The sequence below is a fragment of the Panthera pardus genome, unplaced genomic scaffold (assembly GCF_024362965.1).
Source record: "Panthera pardus isolate Hobbes unplaced genomic scaffold, ASM2436296v1 HiC_scaffold_8, whole genome shotgun sequence".
In the NCBI taxonomy this organism is placed as follows: domain Eukaryota; kingdom Metazoa; phylum Chordata; class Mammalia; order Carnivora; family Felidae; genus Panthera; species Panthera pardus.
The window spans coordinates 667,553-684,424 of record NW_026527013.1 but is presented as its reverse complement, the minus strand read 5'-3'; the positions used below and the strand labels follow the sequence as shown (position 1 = coordinate 684,424).

General features: G+C 65.6%; 2 protein-coding genes across 5 annotated transcripts; both read right to left on the bottom strand.

Moving 5' to 3' along the window:
* Positions 1-2,451, bottom strand: FAM174C (family with sequence similarity 174 member C). Its single transcript, XM_019433999.2, has 3 exons — positions 2,085-2,451; positions 1,049-1,165; positions 1-414 (listed from the first exon to the last, which is right to left on the bottom strand). Coding segments are annotated over exons 1-3 (423 nt in total). The 5' UTR covers positions 2,390-2,451; the 3' UTR covers positions 1-413.
* A 777-nt stretch (positions 2,452-3,228) lies between these two features.
* Positions 3,229-10,129, bottom strand: CIRBP (cold inducible RNA binding protein). 4 transcript variants are annotated; one of them, XR_002076069.2, is made up of 8 exons: positions 9,981-10,129; positions 6,773-6,881; positions 6,586-6,692; positions 6,335-6,488; positions 6,161-6,242; positions 6,004-6,074; positions 3,541-3,673; positions 3,229-3,367 (listed from the first exon to the last, which is right to left on the bottom strand). XR_002076069.2 is itself a non-coding variant. In XM_019434004.2 (7 exons), exons 1-7 carry the CDS (start codon positions 10,002-10,004, stop codon positions 5,590-5,592), a joined length of 564 nt encoding a protein of 187 aa, XP_019289549.1. In that variant the 5' UTR covers positions 10,005-10,129; the 3' UTR covers positions 4,831-5,589. The 4 variants fall into 4 exon arrangements, 3 of the variants coding, with proteins under 3 accessions (XP_019289549.1, XP_019289548.1, XP_019289550.1); XM_019434004.2 differs by lacking the exons at positions 3,229-3,367; positions 3,541-3,673 and adding an exon at positions 4,831-5,606; XM_019434003.2 differs by lacking the exons at positions 3,229-3,367; positions 3,541-3,673 and having other exon boundaries at positions 4,831-6,074; positions 6,335-6,473.
* Positions 10,130-16,872: the final 6,743 nt, after the last annotated feature.

Genomic DNA, 16,872 nt, shown 5'->3' with positions numbered 1-16,872 from the left:
CACAGAACCACTGCTGCCTTTATTGTCTCCAGCCCGCTGGGAAGATGCTTCCAGACAGGCCGCTCAGGCCGCCCGGCGCCCCCCCCCCCCCCCGGCAGGCTGTAGCTGGGGTCTGCCTCACCCCACAGAGGAGGGCGAACGGCACAAGTCACAGCCCCACCAGTCTCAAGGTCCTGTATAAGGCCTCCAGGGCCTCTCTGGTTCCCACCCAGCATCCTCGACAGTCCTGTCTGGGCGAAGGGCCAAGGCGGCCTCGGGCAGAGTAGGCGAGCTAGGCAGGACCCACGCGAGCTCGCGGAGTCTGCGTCACAGCCGGCAGGCGGTCAGTGGGGCACGCCAGACGCTAGGGAGCCGGTTCCGTCTCTTGTCCTCTCCCCGGAGCTTCTGGCAACGCTGCCTCCCTGACCTGAGCATCTGGAAGGTGAAGGGGACAGGGTGAGACCCCACCGTGCCTGGGATTCACTCGAGTGATGAGCAGAGGCCTCAGCTGTCTGGCCCCTCCACTCTGCTCCACCAAGATCTGCCTCCTCCAGCCTGTTGGGTGCTGCTGTCCTGTCCATTGGGGGGGGGGGGTTCCCCACCCAGAGGAGTTCCCAGATCACACCAGTACCTCCCTCTGGGGCCTGGAAAACCAGAACCGTGCCCCGGTCTCTCGGCCTCTGTGTCTGTAGCCTGCACCCCCCCACACACTGGGGTTGGACAAGCCCTCACTCCTGCTCAGGCACTGTTGCTAACTGTGTGTCCAGGACCCCCATCCTCTTCCGACCCACCCCGTCGGCAGCACCCTGGAGTTCCTTCTCCACCCGACACAGATCGCGGCCTTCGCGGTCAGGCCAAGGCCAAGAGCAAGCGCCCACCGATCCAAGCGCTGCAGCCTGTTCCCACCTTAAAGAAACGGCTAATGGGAGCCGGGAGCAGGTGTGCCCTGCCCGGGCCACACGACCTGAAAGCAGGAAGCCAGCACAGGCATCGCATGGACCTCACAGGCTGGCAGCCTCCCTGACTCCCCGAGCGGGGCCCCTGCAGGCTGAGGGGAGGGCTGAGCTACCATCTCAGATTCCTGGTCTCAAAGACGACCTCCTCGTCGCTGTCCAGCGAAGCCATCTCCGTGGGGTCCTCGGTGTTGGCCAGAAGGCCGTACCTCTTCCGCTGTGGCTTCTTCAACCTGGAAGCAGACCCAGGCCCGCTCGGTGGCCATCCTGGGCCGCGGTCCCGGGCGTGGCTGACGCCCTACCCTGCCGCGGTCCGGAGTCCTCCTCTGCCAGACCCTCAACGCCCTGCTGTGAAACCTCCCGGCCTAAAGTGTGTGTTTCTTTCGCCTCGTAACCACCACCTACATGAGCGAGAGCGACAGGAAACGGGCCCCTCCCTGGGCAGCTCCCACAGCTGAGGCCCAGGGGCCAGGGACCCCGGGGGCAGAGCGGGACGTCTCAGAGAACAGAGAAGAGTGTGAGAACGCGGCCTCGCAGCGACGGGACTCGAGGGTCGGCCAAAGACGCCATCAGCAGAGCTGTCTCGGGCAGAAGGCCCGCTCCTGACCCCCCCCCAGCCCCGCCGCGGGAGAGGGAGGGGAGCCTTCCGCCGTGGACGCGTCCAGGGCCACGTACTCAGCGCAGTCACTGGAGGGCCGGCCGGGGCTCTCTGCGCACGGTCGGCTGTGCTGACAGAGGCCTCTGGAGGGGCAGCCCCAGAAAGGAGGCCGCACGGGGAAGCCCCTAGCGCGGGGAGGGACACAGCCCTCCACTCTCCGGCGGCAGGACAGAGAAACTGCACGCGGCCAGCCCCACGACGACACAGCCGAGGCCTGCGCGGCCGGCCGGGGGGAAGGACGCAAGGGGACAAGGCCGCGGCCGAGGTCGCAAGCCCCGCTCGGCGCCGAGGGACGCCCTCAACCTCGCGGCGCCCCCGCGTCCGGAGGCGGCGGGGTTGATGTCACCGCCGGGCCCCACCCACCCACCCCGGCCACGTGACGGCCGCGCACCACGCCGGCGACTCCGCCCCGCGGGGGCGGGGCCTCGCGGCCAACACGTGAGGCGCGAGGCGCACGCTGACTGGCCGCGCCGGGCGGCGTGCGCCTGACGCACCTGAACGCCCGGATGAGGAAGTAGAGCGCGGCCAGGCCGCTGAGGCCCGTGAGCACGTAGAAGGAGCGCAGCAGCGGCGAGCCCGGCGAGTCCGGCGGTCGCGAGTGCGTGCTGTTGTGCGGCGGGCCCGGCTGGCTCCCGTTCGTCACGGCGGGCGGTGGCGACAGCGTGGCCTGCACCGGGCGCGGCGACGGGGGCGCGGCCCCCTCGGCCCCGCACAGCAGCGCCGATAGCAGCAGCGCCCGCAGCAGCAGCAGCAGCAGGGGCGGCGGCGGCGGCGGCGGCAGCAGCACGCGCGGCCCCATGGCCCGGCGGAAGCGGTGGCTGCGCCCCGCCCGCGCGAGCGATTGTCACTCACCGGCGTGGGGGCGGCCCCAGCCAATGGCGCGCGGGGGTGGAGCTTAATTCTCGCGAGCGCCCCGCCCCCCACCTCGCCTAACCCCGGCGGCCGTGGGCGTGGCCCACGGTGCACAGCCCGGGCTGCGCGCGCACCTCCGGCTGCAGGCCCCGCCCCGGAGCCCACGCCTCCTCCCGGGAGCAGCTTTCCCAAAGGCACGGCGGTGTCAAGGACCCTCGCGGGGGACGAAGCCACGCCACGCAGGGCGGCCTGGCGCAGTGCTCTCCAGGCCCTCAGTCCCAGCCAGGGCCCCAGGAACTCCAGGGGCTCTCACCCTGGGAGGCGCCAGAGGCTCCCACCGGTGGGAGAACCGTGGGCACCTAGGCCGCCCCGCCGCCATCCCCCCCCCCCCCCCACTACTGGCAGTGGAGGGGAGCCACCGAGGGCTGAAGGCAGTGGAACCAAGGGTCAACCCTAGTGCTCTGCATCCCTAGAGGAGGGCGGAAGGCAAGCAGCTCAGGAAGCAAGCTCGCCCTGCAGACAGCACAGGTGGGAGGCTCTGGGGGCCACTCCGCCAAGACCCTGGGAGAGAGGTGCCGGCCTCAGATGGGGGAGCCTGTGCCCCTCAGAACCTGAGAGAACTGCCCAAGGGGACAACAAAGAACCGGGTGGTCTTCCCGGCTTGGGGCCAGCTTGTGCCCTGAACAAGGGCAAAGAGGCTTTTCTCCGGCAGACTCCCCCGAACCCCTTTCCCACCCAAGCTCCCTGGCCGCGTCCCAAGCCAGACTCAGATTTGTGTGGACACACCAGCCCTTTATTCAAATCCGACTTCATGTCCTGCTCCTGTTGAGGGGGGCGTCCTGGCTGCGGTGCGGTGCCTGCCGCCACACACCTGTCCTCCGACAGCAATTCAAGTCGCTGCACCTCAGCCTCCCCAGGGACGCGCCTGCTGGAACAAACGGGAGAAAAGAGCTGGCTGCAGGAGAGCCCCGCAGAATGCTGCCCACCCCCGGCCCCCACTGGGGTTACAGAAGGGCAGGCCAGGAAAGGAGAACCCACCAGCGGGGCCAAGCGACAGGGCCAGAGCGGCTCACATCACCCACCCTAAGAACCACTTACAGGGGACACGGTACGAAGACCGGTGGCTGTGCCTCTGGCTCTTGCTTCCAGATAAAGTCCCTTCTGGGACAGTGAGTCCTGGTCATCGCTGCTGTCTGGCCACACCTCCAAGTCACGCTGGCTTCCCTTCAACCTGCCAAAGCAAAGAAGCGTTACGCCCAGTGTCCCGGCCACAGGTCACATCTGCCCCTCCCCACCTCCCCTGAAACCATCCACAGCTCCTAGGAGGGTCTCAAACTAGTCATCGGGCCGTCCCGGCAGAGGCCCCGTCACAGGCTGGCGTGCCCAGGGCGGGCCTGCGCCTTTCAGATGGGCCAGGCCACGTCCCACCCTTGAGCAGAGCCAGCTGCCCAATTGGGATGGAGCTTAGAGGACCGTGTGGGCTCTGGGAAAAACTCATGGCAGCAACAGACATCAGAGAAAGCTAGTTGGGAGCCTGAGGGACGGAGGTCTGGAAAAGACTGTCAATTGATGAACAAAAATCCCAAAAGGCAGGGCGTTCGGTGGTCTCCAATCCTGCTTACGGATCAAACCTACTCCTGTGGCGTGACCGCCAAGGCCGCTCGCCGGGCTGCAGGCGGGGAAGGGCTAACGGCCCAGATCTGACTCTGGTTCGAGCTTGATTAAAAAAATTAAAATTAAAAAAAAAAAAAAAAAAGTAAAGAAAAATGGAAAAGGATAACAGCCAAAGGAACATTCCCCAGGTACAGAACTTTACTCTCAAATGAGCTCTCGACGAGAGGAGGGATGCGGACACGAGCAAAAGGAGTTACCTCGAATTACAGGGCTATTTCCACATATGAGCTAGCCAAGGGAGCAGCTTGCGTCTCAGAGGGTTCTGTTGGGCGCACAACACTTCTGTCCTCCGAGGGGCTGCAGCTTCCATAGGCTAGCGGTGAGAGCTCAGAACTCGTGAAGCAACAGCAGAGCTAGCTAACGAGCCGGTCGGTCCGTGGTCGCCCAGGGACGCTGCCTGCCGTCCGCTGTCTGGCCTGCTCCTCAGCTAAGGCGGTCCGGGTCAGCGTCACGTGCCTGGGCGTCCACCGTCCCCCGCTAAGCTGCCCACCCTGTCGCCCACCTTCTCACCTCACCGGGGCCGATGGCGGTCGGCTGTCAGGAGGGGCCCGGCCAGCGTCTGTCTATTCTGCCTTCCCTGTCTAGCTTTCTGAGAGCCTCAGGCGGGACCGGCAGACCTACTTCTCAAACTGCCCTTTCCGCTCAGTTCTGACCGCCTCGAACCCGAGAGCAGGGAGTGTGTTGTGCAATGAAAGGGAAATTGTCAGAGCAAGGTTCGTTTCAGACGGTCTTTTAATCGGCTTCGTAAAGCCAAAGAAAACTGCGTACAAGAATTCCTTAACCGCTTCAGATACAACATCAATGGGTTATGCATACGTCTTCCGGTAAAAAAAGACAATATAAATAAACATTTTCAAGAACCTCTCGAAGGGACATCTGCAACTCTTGCTGTGCGTCATACACAGCACGGAAGGGCCGAACAGGCCAGGCCCGGGGCCGCCGGGGTACCTCTGCCACAGCCCCGGCATGGGTCCTACCACGCTACACGCAGAAACAGTACACAGAGCTGGAAAAAAGCCACAGCTTGCTGAGCTTCCGGCAAAAAGCGGATTCAGAGTCCATTCAATCTTAAAGAGAAGTGAACTGGGGCACCCGACCTCACGGGCCGACCCCAGTAAAAAGAGAAACAAAAAATGCAACACAACCAAAACCAAAACCCACACAACCCCCAAAGATTTCCTAAAAATCTTATGGCTCAGGGTAAAAAGAAAAAAAATAAAATCTGAAGTGCTTTTCAGAACATTTTTAAAACCCTTAAAAACTGACAACGCTTCCTTAAGAAGAGTAGTCTAGGTAAACGAAGCCATCTGGGGGTCAGAAGCAGTCAGGCTGTGTTTGACAAGATCAAAACGGATAGGACTACAAAAGTGGGGTACAAGGAGGTGTGTTCACTACACATGAACGATTCAGCGAAGCTCCCAAAATCTTTAAATATACAGCCATTGGAAGGACGATCTTGAGCAGGAAGGATTTTTACTCGTTGTGTGTAGCTGAGAACAAGAAGCAGGGACATGTAAAGGCACTGAAGCACGCGACAAGACCAGCATCCGCTCCCGGGGCCAGACCTGGAGGCCGCGGTCCCGCAGCCTCAGGACAAACCACCCCCCCCACCAGCTGAGGGCGGGGCGGCAGGCAGGGCGCACATGCACTTCTGCTGCCTGCTCGGGGGGGACGGGCCCTCACTCTCCCTTTCCTTCTTGGTCACTCTGCTTCTGCCTTTACGTTTCGTGGTAGAAATGGCTGCTGGCACAGAGACCGAGAGGGCAGTATCGCCCCTTAGAGGCAAGCACGGTGACAGAGTCTGAGTGTCGATCGTAGAGGGCGCCAAGGCTTACTGAGCTCCCACTGCAGGCCCCGGCAGCGAGGTGCCCTCGGAGCAGGACTTACCGTAACTGTCGTAGCTGTCTCTGTAGGACCCGCCTGAGCTCCGGTCGCCATAGCCGCCACCTTGACTCCGGCTGCAAGAAAGACACTTGAGGCTACTTGGGCCCGCGGCAGCAGCAGAGCGGCCCGGCCTTAGGCACTGGCACCCGCACGCCCTCACCTGCTGTAGTAGTCTCTGGAGCCTCCATAGCCCCCACTCCTGGACTCAAAGCGACTCCCTCCGTAGCCTCGATCCCCTCCTCCTGCAACCAGGGACAGGAAGAGAGCGTCAGCGCCCACCAGCAGTGGCCCCACCGTGTTCCCAGGGGCCCCGGGCCCCAAGCATAGCACTCACCTCTGGAGAACCCACGGCCCCGGCCTCGGCCCCCTCGGAAAAAGCCCCGGCCGCCAGCAGAGCCACCTCGATAGCCTCGGGATCGGTTGTCGGACGACTTGCCGGCCTGGTCAACTCGGATCTGCCGCCCGTCCACAGACTGGAAACCGGAGACCTGCACAGGTTAGTCTGCGCTCCCCCACCCTCGGAGGCGGGGTTCCCTCGGAGGAAGGGGTTCTGCAGCTTCCGCAACCCCGAGAGGCTGCCCTCACCTTCCCGTTCATGGCCATCATGGCGTCCTTGGCATCGTCGATGTTCTCAAACGTGACGAACCCAAAGCCTCGCGACCGCTGGGTCTCCCGGTCTTTCACGACCACCACTGCACAGGAGAGACGCGGAGTCTGCGCCCAGCCCTCCCCGCACGCAGCCCCGCTCCGCCGCCGGCAGCACCAGCCGCACCTTCCGAGATCTGCCCGTACTTCGAGAAGACCTGCTCCAGCGACTGCTCGTTGGTGTCAAAACTCAGCCCTCCGACGAAAAGCTTGCCTTCGTCTGATGCCATGGCGGCCTGCGGCAAACGCTGTTGAATTCCTCACCGAGACCCTCCAGGGCTTCGCCGCTGCCCCCTGCTCTCTGCACACGCCCCAGAGGCTTGTGGGGCAAGCCCTGGAGTGCTCCCCCCCTGCGCCCTCAAACCCACACCTACGACTTCCGAATCCCCAGCGCGCCCTTCGTTCCTGGACCCCCGGCCCCCGCTCCGTGCACCGCCCAGCTCCGCCCGCAGACCGAGGCGCTCCACGGTTTCACGCGGCTGCCGGCCTCAGGGGGTGCTTAAGGCCGGACACTGAAGGCAGGCGTCGGGCTCCGCCGGCACCGGCCGGGATTTCCGCGTTGTACGAGGGGTCAGACTAACTCCCACCCTGAGCATCGGCTGGGGAGCGGCAGAGTGCTTGGTCCACGGTAGGGCACCTGGGAGCGGTGGGTGACTGGGCACTGAGCGCGGGAAGAGGCTCCGACGTGGAGCCTGACGTGTGGGGCCGAGGCCAACTTGGGCCGACTCGACGGGCTGGGGGAGCCCCGGAGACGCAGGCCAGAGAGAGACGCGGAACTGCGCTCCGCTCGCGCTCCTCCAGCGGGAAACCGAGAGCGGCGGCCCTGGCCACGGAACGTGGCCCCGCCCACTGCCGCGCGCATGCGCCCCGCGCACGCCCTGCGCCACTTCATCCGGGCACCCAGCACTCCCGCCATTTCGCTGGGCGCTGCTGTGCGCCCGCGGCCGCCATTTTGCGGTGGCGTCCCGCTCGCGGAGGGCCTGGCCCGAGGGAAAGACGCCCTCCGGCCGCAGCTTGGCCCGGTGTCCCGCTGCCCATCGCCGCCGGCGGGGCGGACTCCACCCCGGGCCCGCCCCGGCGACGCCCCCGCCCAGGGGCGTGACGCCGCCGCCGCCGCCCCGCCTCCTCCGGCCGGCCGCAGGCCGCTCGCCGCCCCGGGCTCGCGGAGCCGGTGCCGCCAGGGCCCTCACCACTGAGCCGGGAAGGTCCCTGACGCAGGCGGGAACAAGGCGCAGCACACCGAGCCAAGCCTCCTAACGCTCGAGTGAGGGGGGGGGCGCCGAGCGACCGGCCTTAAGTACGCCGCCGCGGGACCCCGCCCCCTGCACCGCGCCAGCCAATCCGAGGGCTCGGGGGCCGCAGCCGCACCTCATATTCATGAGATGGGGGCCGGGCATTTCCTGGCTCCGCCCCCTCCCGGGCGCGCGGACGCCGGGCGGAGTGATTGGTGGAGACGCGCCCCGGCCGCAGTCCCTCGCCCGAGAGCGGGGGGCGGGGCCGGCGCTCGAGGGGGCGGGGCTGACCCACTTCTGCTTGCCCGCCCCCATCCCCACCTCCTGGCCAGAGGCCGGGAACAAAAGGGCCTCTGGAGGCCAAGGGTCCAAACCTCCTGGGGATCCCCTGCTGTGCTCCAGCCAGCGCTGACGTGTCAGCCTTAGCCAAGTCCCCATACCCACCGGAGCCCCAGCTATCAGGACATCTGAACCCTGACATCATTCTGATACACTTGCCCACACAACCCATACCCTGGTGCTCGCAGGATCCCAGGATCTCATGCTCCAGAATGAATACACCGCTTCACTTGGTCGGCCCCAAGGCCTACCCGAACCCCTGAGACTGAGACAGTCCCACCTCATGGACCCCAATGTTCCCCAAGATCCTAATTCCTCTTACTTCCCTACTTTGGGGCACCCCAACTTCACCCAGCCTAGTTTGCCTACAGACCTCCACCAGCACCCACACCTAACTTCCACCCCAACCCTGACTTTTCTGCTTGGCGTGGCGCCCGCACCCCTACACTCACCTTGACAGACACTTGTGCATTCCAGCTCTAGACTGCAGGCTGACCCCAACCTGGGACCCAACCCCACCACTGTGGCCAGCACTGCACCCCGACATTCGTCTCAGCCCTCCAGTATGTGCTCCTGCCTCCTGCCAGGGCTTAGTTCTGCTACCCCTGGTGGGGGCGGGGGAGGGGGGCGGCGAGTAATGCTCTACTCCTCCCTCTGTGGCTTTTTCCTTTCTCTGTCCGGGGGTTCCAAGATCTCTGCTACAAGGCGAACCAGCTTTGCAGAGACCCTCACCCCCAGATTGCTCCTGGGGAGTCCCAAGTCCATTTTATGGGAACTGCCTCGTGACTCCCATTTGCTGCCTGCCCTGGTTTGGCTTATGTTGTCTCCTGGGGTCCTGGACCCCTCCATGGGGTGGAACAAACTGGTGAAGAACTCTGACTGCCCAAGTTCTGTTCTAGAATGTTTCCAGAGGGTGGACCCTATGCAGAAGAGTTGGGGGGATTTGGGAACAGAGGACCCCCCCACACACACACACACACACTTTCTTGCCCACCCCAGAGAAGTTCCAGCCCCACTCCAGGCCTCAGACCTGCTCCCACCCTAAGGCGGGTCCAGCTGAGAAAGGAAGGGACACAGGCAAGGACACGGTCTCCCATGACAAGGTTGCTGGGACCCCTCCTCAGCTCAGGAACCCACTCTCCCAGAGCAGCTCGTGAGTCATCGCCACCCCCTCTGCACCGCCCAGCCCCGCCCCATGCCACAGCCCTCCCATAGACCCCCCGTCAGACACAGCCTGCTGCGTCAGCCTCTCACGCAGGGTGGTTATTAAAAGGAGCAAAAAAAGACATCAGCTCTCAGCTCCCTCTGCCTTCCGCCGCCCGTGGAGGGGGCTGGGGAGCTGGGGGCAGGTATGCCCAGCCCAGGAACTCTGCCCCGCCGCCTTTCTGAGGCGCTCCCCTAGCAAGTCAGGTCAGCGGCTCCTTGCTCCACTCCAGGCCAAGGTGGCCTGGAATCATCCTCTGCCCCCAGGCCCCCCACACCCACTGTTCTGTGGTAGTGACTCGGCCTTCTCCTGGTTCTGTGAAGTGCTCTGTTCATTCATTCATCATTCATTCATTCATTCCGCCAGCACGCTATTATTAAGTGTTTACTACCAGTCCGTTGCCGGGTTACCAGTCTCCATGTCTGCCCACGACTGTCCTGGGTTCCCATCACAGAATGGACCCATACCTGGGGACACCTGTCGCTAGGTGCGCCTGCTCTGGGCATTGTGTGCAAACTGTGAGCTTGCTTGCGTCTCAGGTGTGTGGCCTGTCTCCGTACCTGTGTTTCTGTGGTTTCCTGCATCTGCGTATCCGTGGTGGGGGCGGGGGGCTCCCAGGAGGTAGGGAAGACCTCATCGCTGCTGTGACCGCTGCGCCACGCTCTCCCCGCGGACGCGAGGGGGCGCTGCGGCCTCGCTGTCGCCCCAGCCGGGGGCTCCGGGTCCCGCCGCGGACTCCAGCGTTGGGGGGGGGGGGGGGAGCCTTCGTCCCGCCCACGGGCCTGCCCCCGCGCCTCCGCCAGTGCGCTGGGGATGGGGTGGCGGTGGTGGCGGGGCTGGGAGGATGCGGCTCAAAATAGCCCGGGGCACGGGAGAGGCTGCTATTCGCGGCCCGGACGCGCAGTGCTCGCCGCCTGCCCGGCGGGACTGGGATTAGGCTGTGAGGCCCCCGTCGGCGCTTTTACAAATCGCCTCTCCCCGGGCGGCCGCCTTGCCTGCCTCCGAGACCACTCCCCCCCCCCCCCCCCCAAGGAGGTCCAACACCTCTGGCGCTGAGAGCCCCACCCGCGGGCGTCGCCCTGGAGACGAGGCGGGGTCACCTCGCTCCCGTGGCGCCCCCTCCGCCTTCCCGCCGGGCCCGGCCGCTGGACGCCGGGTCCTCCCCCGACCCTGGTTAATGACCGGGCGGGAGGCGGTAATGAGCGTCTGGGTCCCGGACGGGCGTGGCCGGGATGAAAGGCGCGTGTGTGGGGGGGACCCTCAGGCCGCGTAATTATCGCCCCCTCCCGGCCGGCCAGGCGGGGGCCGGGACCGTGCACCTGGAGGCCTCCTGGCGGGGGCGCACAAGTGGGACCGTCCCGGCTGACTCCAGCCGGCCCGCCTGGCCCAAATCCGCAGGGCCCAGAGCCAGGGAGGGGGAAGCGGAGACTGGATGAGTGTGCGCGTTGCCAGGTGTGGTGCTCATGTGTGCCCGTAAGCTGCGGAGTCATGGGTAATGGCTGGGGACTGCGCTTGTGTGGACGCGAAAGTGGGGCTGTGTGTGCGTGCGGGTATGGAGGTGTGTGCAGGGAACGCACACGTGCGTGTGCGCACACGGGAACCCGCCTGCATGGTACTCCGTGTGCAGGAACACGAGGGACCCCTTGCGTGTGAGCCAAGCGGACCTCAGGCATGTGCATAAGGGGCATGGGTGTGGGCTCAGTCACAGACAGGTCTGGTGTGTGGGACCTGGGCGAGCCAGGGCTCACAGAGCATATGTGCCGGTGACTGATGGCGTGACGCATGCCCGCAGGGTGGGCACAAGTGCGCACCGCGTGCCATCAGCGGCCGGGGTCTCCTGCGGCAGACATCAGCTCCCGGGGGCAGCAGCTGTTTGGTCCTTTGGGGAACCGGAGGGGACTGCCTCCTGGCCTCAGTTTCCCTCCTGTTCCTGGAGAGGGGTGTCCACAGTGGAGGAGGATGTCTGGCACTGGGGATGGGGTACCCACCCACCAGGGAGCAGCCCCCTGTGACTCAAGGCCGCCATTCTTACACCCCGATCACGCTCGCATCCCAGGAACGCAAAGGGCCAGGCGGCGCACTGCTGGTGTTGGTGACCAGTCTGCACCAAGTGCAGGAGTATGTGAGGGACTGTGGGGTGCGACCCGCGGCCCACCCGTGGAAGGGCAGGAGGCCAGTGGGAGGCCCGTCCTGCCCCTTGGGTTACACACGTTTGTTCTTCCCGCACTCACGATGCCCCAGAGATCCGGGCGCTGACCCCTTCCTTTCTACCTGGGAAACTCGGCACGGGTGCGGTGGCAGACGCACAGGGACCGGCACCCATCGGGCACGTGCGTAGAACCCACGTCAGGTGCCTGTGAAATGCCAGAGCAGGGGCACCCCCAGGTGGGAGGAGCTGACCCCCACGTGTCCCATCCACTCTCCTGACCTTGGCCCCACCACACAGACTCCCTGCAGGCACAAGGTGGCGGTGGGGGGAGCAGAGGGACTCCTGCCCGGGGCTTGTGGCATCTCCATGGCAACCCTGGAGTTCCATAAATGCAGAGTGCCCCGTCCTGTGGCAGCACACCTGTACCCCTTCCAGCTCTGCCTGTCCCCAGTACTAGTGTTGATGTCCCACGACTGTCTGCCTCTAGAACGCCAGCGCTGGCCAGGTGCCTCTCCGGGCCTCAGCTGCCTCATCCGAGAAGTGGGTGTTGCAGCAGGGCTTCCTGGAGCCAGTGTGGGGGAGTGAGACGCCTGGGGTTCTCTGGTCTTTCTCATACGGCAGGACACACAGAAAATGGTCTGTGAACCTCACACCCCCTTCCTCAGTGCCGAGTGAATGCAACCCCCCCCCCCATCCCCAATCCGGATTGGCAGGTCTCTGCTCCTCTGGGGGGCCTACAGCCAGGGAGGGTGTGTGGGCAGCGTGGGTGGCTGGAACCACAAGCTTGTGTTTCGGGGAGGGTGCGCAGTCTCTGAGGACCTGAGTTCCTGGCCCTGCCATTTTGCGGTTTTCTAAAGGGAGGTCTTGGTCCAGGGTGAGAGTGGGGGTGCTGTTGTTTTGAAAATCACACTGTTGACTGAGGTTGCGCCGCCATCGAAGTGTAGGCTGGGGTCCGTATGTGTGTGTGTGTGTGGGGGGGGGTCTGTATCCGGCAGAGCCCAGCTGGGAGCCTGGCATTCAGGTGGGGTCAGGATCTGCCCCTTAGCTGTTGAGGGGTGCGCTTCTCCGAGCGTGGGCGAGAAGGCGGGCTGGTCGGTCCGGTGGCTGCCAGGGGCCCTGTGTGGGAGCAGGGGGTTGTGCAGATTCTCCGGGAGGCTCGGGGGCAGTGCTGGCGGGGTGGGGGTGGGGCGGGTGCGGCAAGGTCGTAGCCAGCTGTCTAGAGCCACCCCCCCTCCTCCAGCCTGCGGGTGATCGCCTCCCCTCGAGGGGGGAACGGGGAGGGCGGGCGGCCCCGCCCACATTCCGGAGGAGTTAGGGGGTGCCCTCTACGGCCCCAGCCTGCACGCTGACCTCTGACCCGGCCTGAGCCCACTCCCTCCGTCCTGGGCACCCAACGCAGCGGCAGCTGGCCCCAGGGAGGGGCAGCCAGACGGGGGTGGAGGCTGGAATGTGTGCCGGGGGTGAGGGAGGGGGCCCCAGAGAGGGGGCGGAAGTGGGGGAGGAGTCGGTGGGACGGAGACCCAGACAGCAATACAGACCGGCCGCGATACTGAGGGAGGCAACGGGGAAGAGAAACAGAGAAAAGGAAAAATGGAACCAGCCAGACGCAGGAGAGGCAGATGCAGAGAAGGAGACGGAGGGGCAGACACAGGGGGAGAAACAGAGGCACCCAGCCCGGGATGGAGAGCCAGCGGGAGGGCAGTCGCGGGCAGGGCCCCAAGTGACAGGGCCCCGCCCCCACGCCAGGGCTGGGCTGCTCACCTGTCCCAGGTCACACGGGCGGCCGCCCGTTCCCTGCCCTCCCCGGGCTGGGCAGCAGTGGGTGGGGCTGGAGTCAAGACTCCTGGGTTGGGCCCCAGCGCCCTTGGCTGTGGCTCGGTAACTCCCATTCCCAAGGCGCCCCGGAGAGGTGGGCGGGTCCCGCGGGGCCTGGTGGGGGTGGCTGTGCCCCGGGCACCTGCCTGGTGCTGGGGGCGCAGAAGTCGGCTCCGGCCGGGCACCGCTCACTCCCATCTCCCAGAGGCCCGGCCCGACCCCAAGCCAGACCCTGACCCCGGCCTTTGGCATTTCAGAACCGTGAAGCCGGCCCCAATTCCCCATCTGGCCGCCCCCAGGGCACTCCGGCCCCAAGCGGACTGCAGTGACCCCGGTGACCTGCTTCCGCTTGCCCACAGCCGTCTCATCACCCAGCAGCATCGCCCACCTGGACCCAGGCCTCCGGTCCCGGCTCCACCCCTTGGCAGCCACGCCAGTGCACAGGGCCCGGCCGACCGACCCCCGACTCGGTGCTGGGCCCGCCCAGCCTGGGGCTGGCCTCGGACCGAAGGTTCCGGCGTGCATCCTCCCCAGCGGGCAGGGCCCGCTGCTGTTCACACTGGCCGCTGCCTTCTCTGAGAGGACGCCTGGTCACAGCGAACCTTGCTCCCTTCCTCCGAACGCCGAGCTCCCTGCAGGCCCCTGCCAGCCAGCGCCCCGTGACGCGGAGGCCAGCTGCAGACACTGCCCCGTCCGTCCCTCCTCAGGCCTCTCCTGTAAACCCAGGCCGAACGCCCAGCCATCCAGCCACCCCCTGGATGTCCTGGCCCCTGCTCCGCCCACCTGCTCCCCCTCCCTGGGGAGGGGGCCCTCTCCTCCCCAAGAGACAGACTCGGGGAGTCACCCCTTTCAGGTCCTCGCCTCTGCCTTTTCCTCCCACCTTTCGTCTTCTCCCCCCCAGCTAACTTCGCAGCTGCCCCCCCAAGTACACCTGCTCGCGCTCCTCCAGGCCGCTCGTTGCACACGCTGTGCCTCCCACCTAGGGGCACCCCTTCCCCCTCCCAACGCTTGCAAACTCCTACTCTTCCTTCGGTAAGGCCTCAGGCCAAGCGCTCTCCTCCCGCCGGCCCTCCAGCGTCCCCCAGCCCGGGGGCTGCAGTGCTGCCCCAATCCGGAGGTCGCGTCACCGAATCGAGGAGGAGGGGACAGCAGACAATGCTTGGACGTGGAAGGAGGGGTGCGAGCGAACGCGCCGGTGCGGGGCTCCACGTGCGGCGCCCTCCGGGACGCCCCCTTCTTCCGTCCCGGCGCGGCCGAGCCGTCAGACCCTCGGCGCGCCTCCCGCCCCCAAATTTGCAGACGCGCGACCACAGGGAGGAGGCCGCACGCCTCCGCGCTGCGCTTGCGCACTCAGCCGCCCAGGCGCAGTCCCACCTCCCGGCGTGAGCGCCACGCTGTCATTGGTGCGTGCGCAGGAGCGAACGACGCGGCCGCCAGTGAGGCGGCCCCCGCGGTGGGCGGGGCCCGGGCCTGCGGACGCGCGCACGGGGGCGAGCGGGGCGCCCTCCCCCCTTCGTGACGTCAGGCCCGTTTCGCGGCGCGTTGCCGTGGAAACCGCGATTCCATTTCTGCGGGTTTCCGGGGGCCACCCCCTCCCATTCAGCTTTTTCCTCAATGGGAGGAGGGGGCGGTGCGGGGTAGACTCCGCCCCCTGAGGTCTCCGCAGCATCTGCCCGCGCAGGGCCTCAGTTTACCTTTCCTTCACCTGGCCTGGCCAGCAGCCCCTCTGACCGCAGCTCCCTTCGGCCGGGCACTTCCCCCTGGGTAGGTGTGCGCGCTGCGCGGCCGAGTAGGGGGAAGAGGCCAGTGGCCCGCAGCCCCCACCGGGGTGTTGTCCTCCTGGGACCCCAGGGCAGGGCCGTGACCCTTGGACTTCCGGGCTGGGCGCCAGGAAGCGCCCTGAGGGGTGGGTTCCCGGGCAGCAGGGCAAGTGCCCCCCGCCCTGCAGCGTGCAGACACAGCCTGCGATTCAGCGTGTGATTCAGAGGGTGGCCCAGTTGACACCCTTCCACAGCCCCTACCCAGCCCTGTGGAGTCACCTGCTTACAGCTCTCAGCCCTGACCCCCAGGGGCGGCTGCGTGGGCGGAAGTTTCCACCTGAGCGGTCTCACCCACACCTCCAACCTGTGGCCCTCCTTACCTGCGGGAGCTTGTGCCCTTGACTTGGAGGTCTGGAAGGGTCAGCCTGCAACGTGCATGGTACCTTCCTGCCTGATTGTGTGTGTGCGTGCGTGTGTGTGTGTGTGTGTCGTGTGTGAGAGAGAGAAAGAGTGTGTGTGGGTGTGAGCGAAAGAGAGAGAGAGAGAGAGAGAGAGAGAGAGAGAGAGAGAGACTGGGCTGGGGGAGGGGCTGAAGGGCCTCCCGGATACTTCCAGGACGCTCCTGGGACAGTCCTGGGGTTTCCCTTGCTCCTGGGTCCTTGGAGCTGGGACGCTGAGGGCAAGGCCTTGGGCTATCAGAAATCTGCCCAGGAGTGGGTGGTCACCAATATAACAAACACCCCCAATTCTTAGGGCAAGTGATGTTTCTCTCTGGGCTTGGGGTTTTCTCATCTATTAAATGGGAGTATAATTAGCTCTGTTAGGTGGCAGTGCTTGTTAACTGAGGAAATACATGTAAAATGATGCTATTATTGTCCTGTCTGCCCAGCCCCAAAATGGATGGAAGCAGGACCCCAGAGAGGAGTTGCCCCTGGCCAGGCCCTTGGGGAGATGCCAGTTGAGGAAGTCCCCTGGCAACGCAAGGGCGGCCAGCAGAGGGGTGTTCCTGCACTGGGCACGGCCCCGGACAAAGGCCTGGAGGCTTGAGGCATGACCGTCAGGGCTGGGGAGCGCTGGAATGCGAGGCCAGGGTGAGGCCACAGAAGGGTGAGAGTTCACCCCAGGCTGGGGCAAGGCCAGGCCAGAGGCCTTGAGCGCAAACCCTGGGCCCTGGGGAATCACTTGATTTCTGCCAGAGAGCTTCCGGAGGCCTGGCAGGTAGGAAGGGGCTCTGTTAGCCTGGAGGGAGGGAGAGGGCTCACGTCAGGGGGCCCACGCAGGCAGTACCTCCTGCTTGGCCCGGCAGTGGGAACAGTCCTCCTGTCTGTGGCTGGGGAAACCGAGGCCCGGTGTGTGGGTCAGGTATCCCGGAGATGGTTCCAGGGGTTAGTCCCCAGTCCACTTCCCGGGGCCGGGAACCGAAGCCCCACCCAGGGCACACTGTGGGCAGGCAGCCCTGTGCCCACACCCTGTAGGACTTCCGGCCTTGGGTACTGGGAAGTGGCTGGCCCCTCCCTCCCCTGCTGGGGCAACTTCCTGCCCACCCTCACCTCCAGGCCCGGAGGGAACCCGGGAACTGCTGTGGGATCCCCCCCCCCCCCCCCTTCCAGCTCCCACGGCCTGAGGTGGTGGGAGAACCTAACATCCTACCGGGTCTCCAGATCATCCCAAGCCCTTTCTCCGATAGAGACCACCCATCAGACCAGGGAGCCCCCGCTGTGATGGCCA

Excerpts from the sequence above, each read along its gene's own strand:
- CIRBP (XM_019434003.2), bottom strand. The coding sequence starts at position 10,004 with ATGCAGGAAACCACAGAAACACAG. Across the intron at positions 6,882-9,980 it reads AGGAAACCACAGAAACACAG|GCCGCCATGGCATCAGACGA; the intron begins GTACGGAGACAG and ends CGTTTGCCGCAG. Across the intron at positions 6,474-6,585 it reads TGATGGCCATGAACGGGAAG|TCTGTGGACGGGCGGCAGAT; the intron begins GTGAGGGCAGCC and ends TCCGGTTTCCAG.
- FAM174C (XM_019433999.2), bottom strand. The coding sequence starts at position 2,389 with ATGGGGCCGCGCGTGCTGCTGCCGCCGCCGCCGCCGCCGCCCCTGCTG. Across the intron at positions 1,166-2,084 it reads TTCCTCATCCGGGCGTTCAG|GTTGAAGAAGCCACAGCGGA; the intron begins GTGCGTCAGGCG and ends GTCTGCTTCCAG.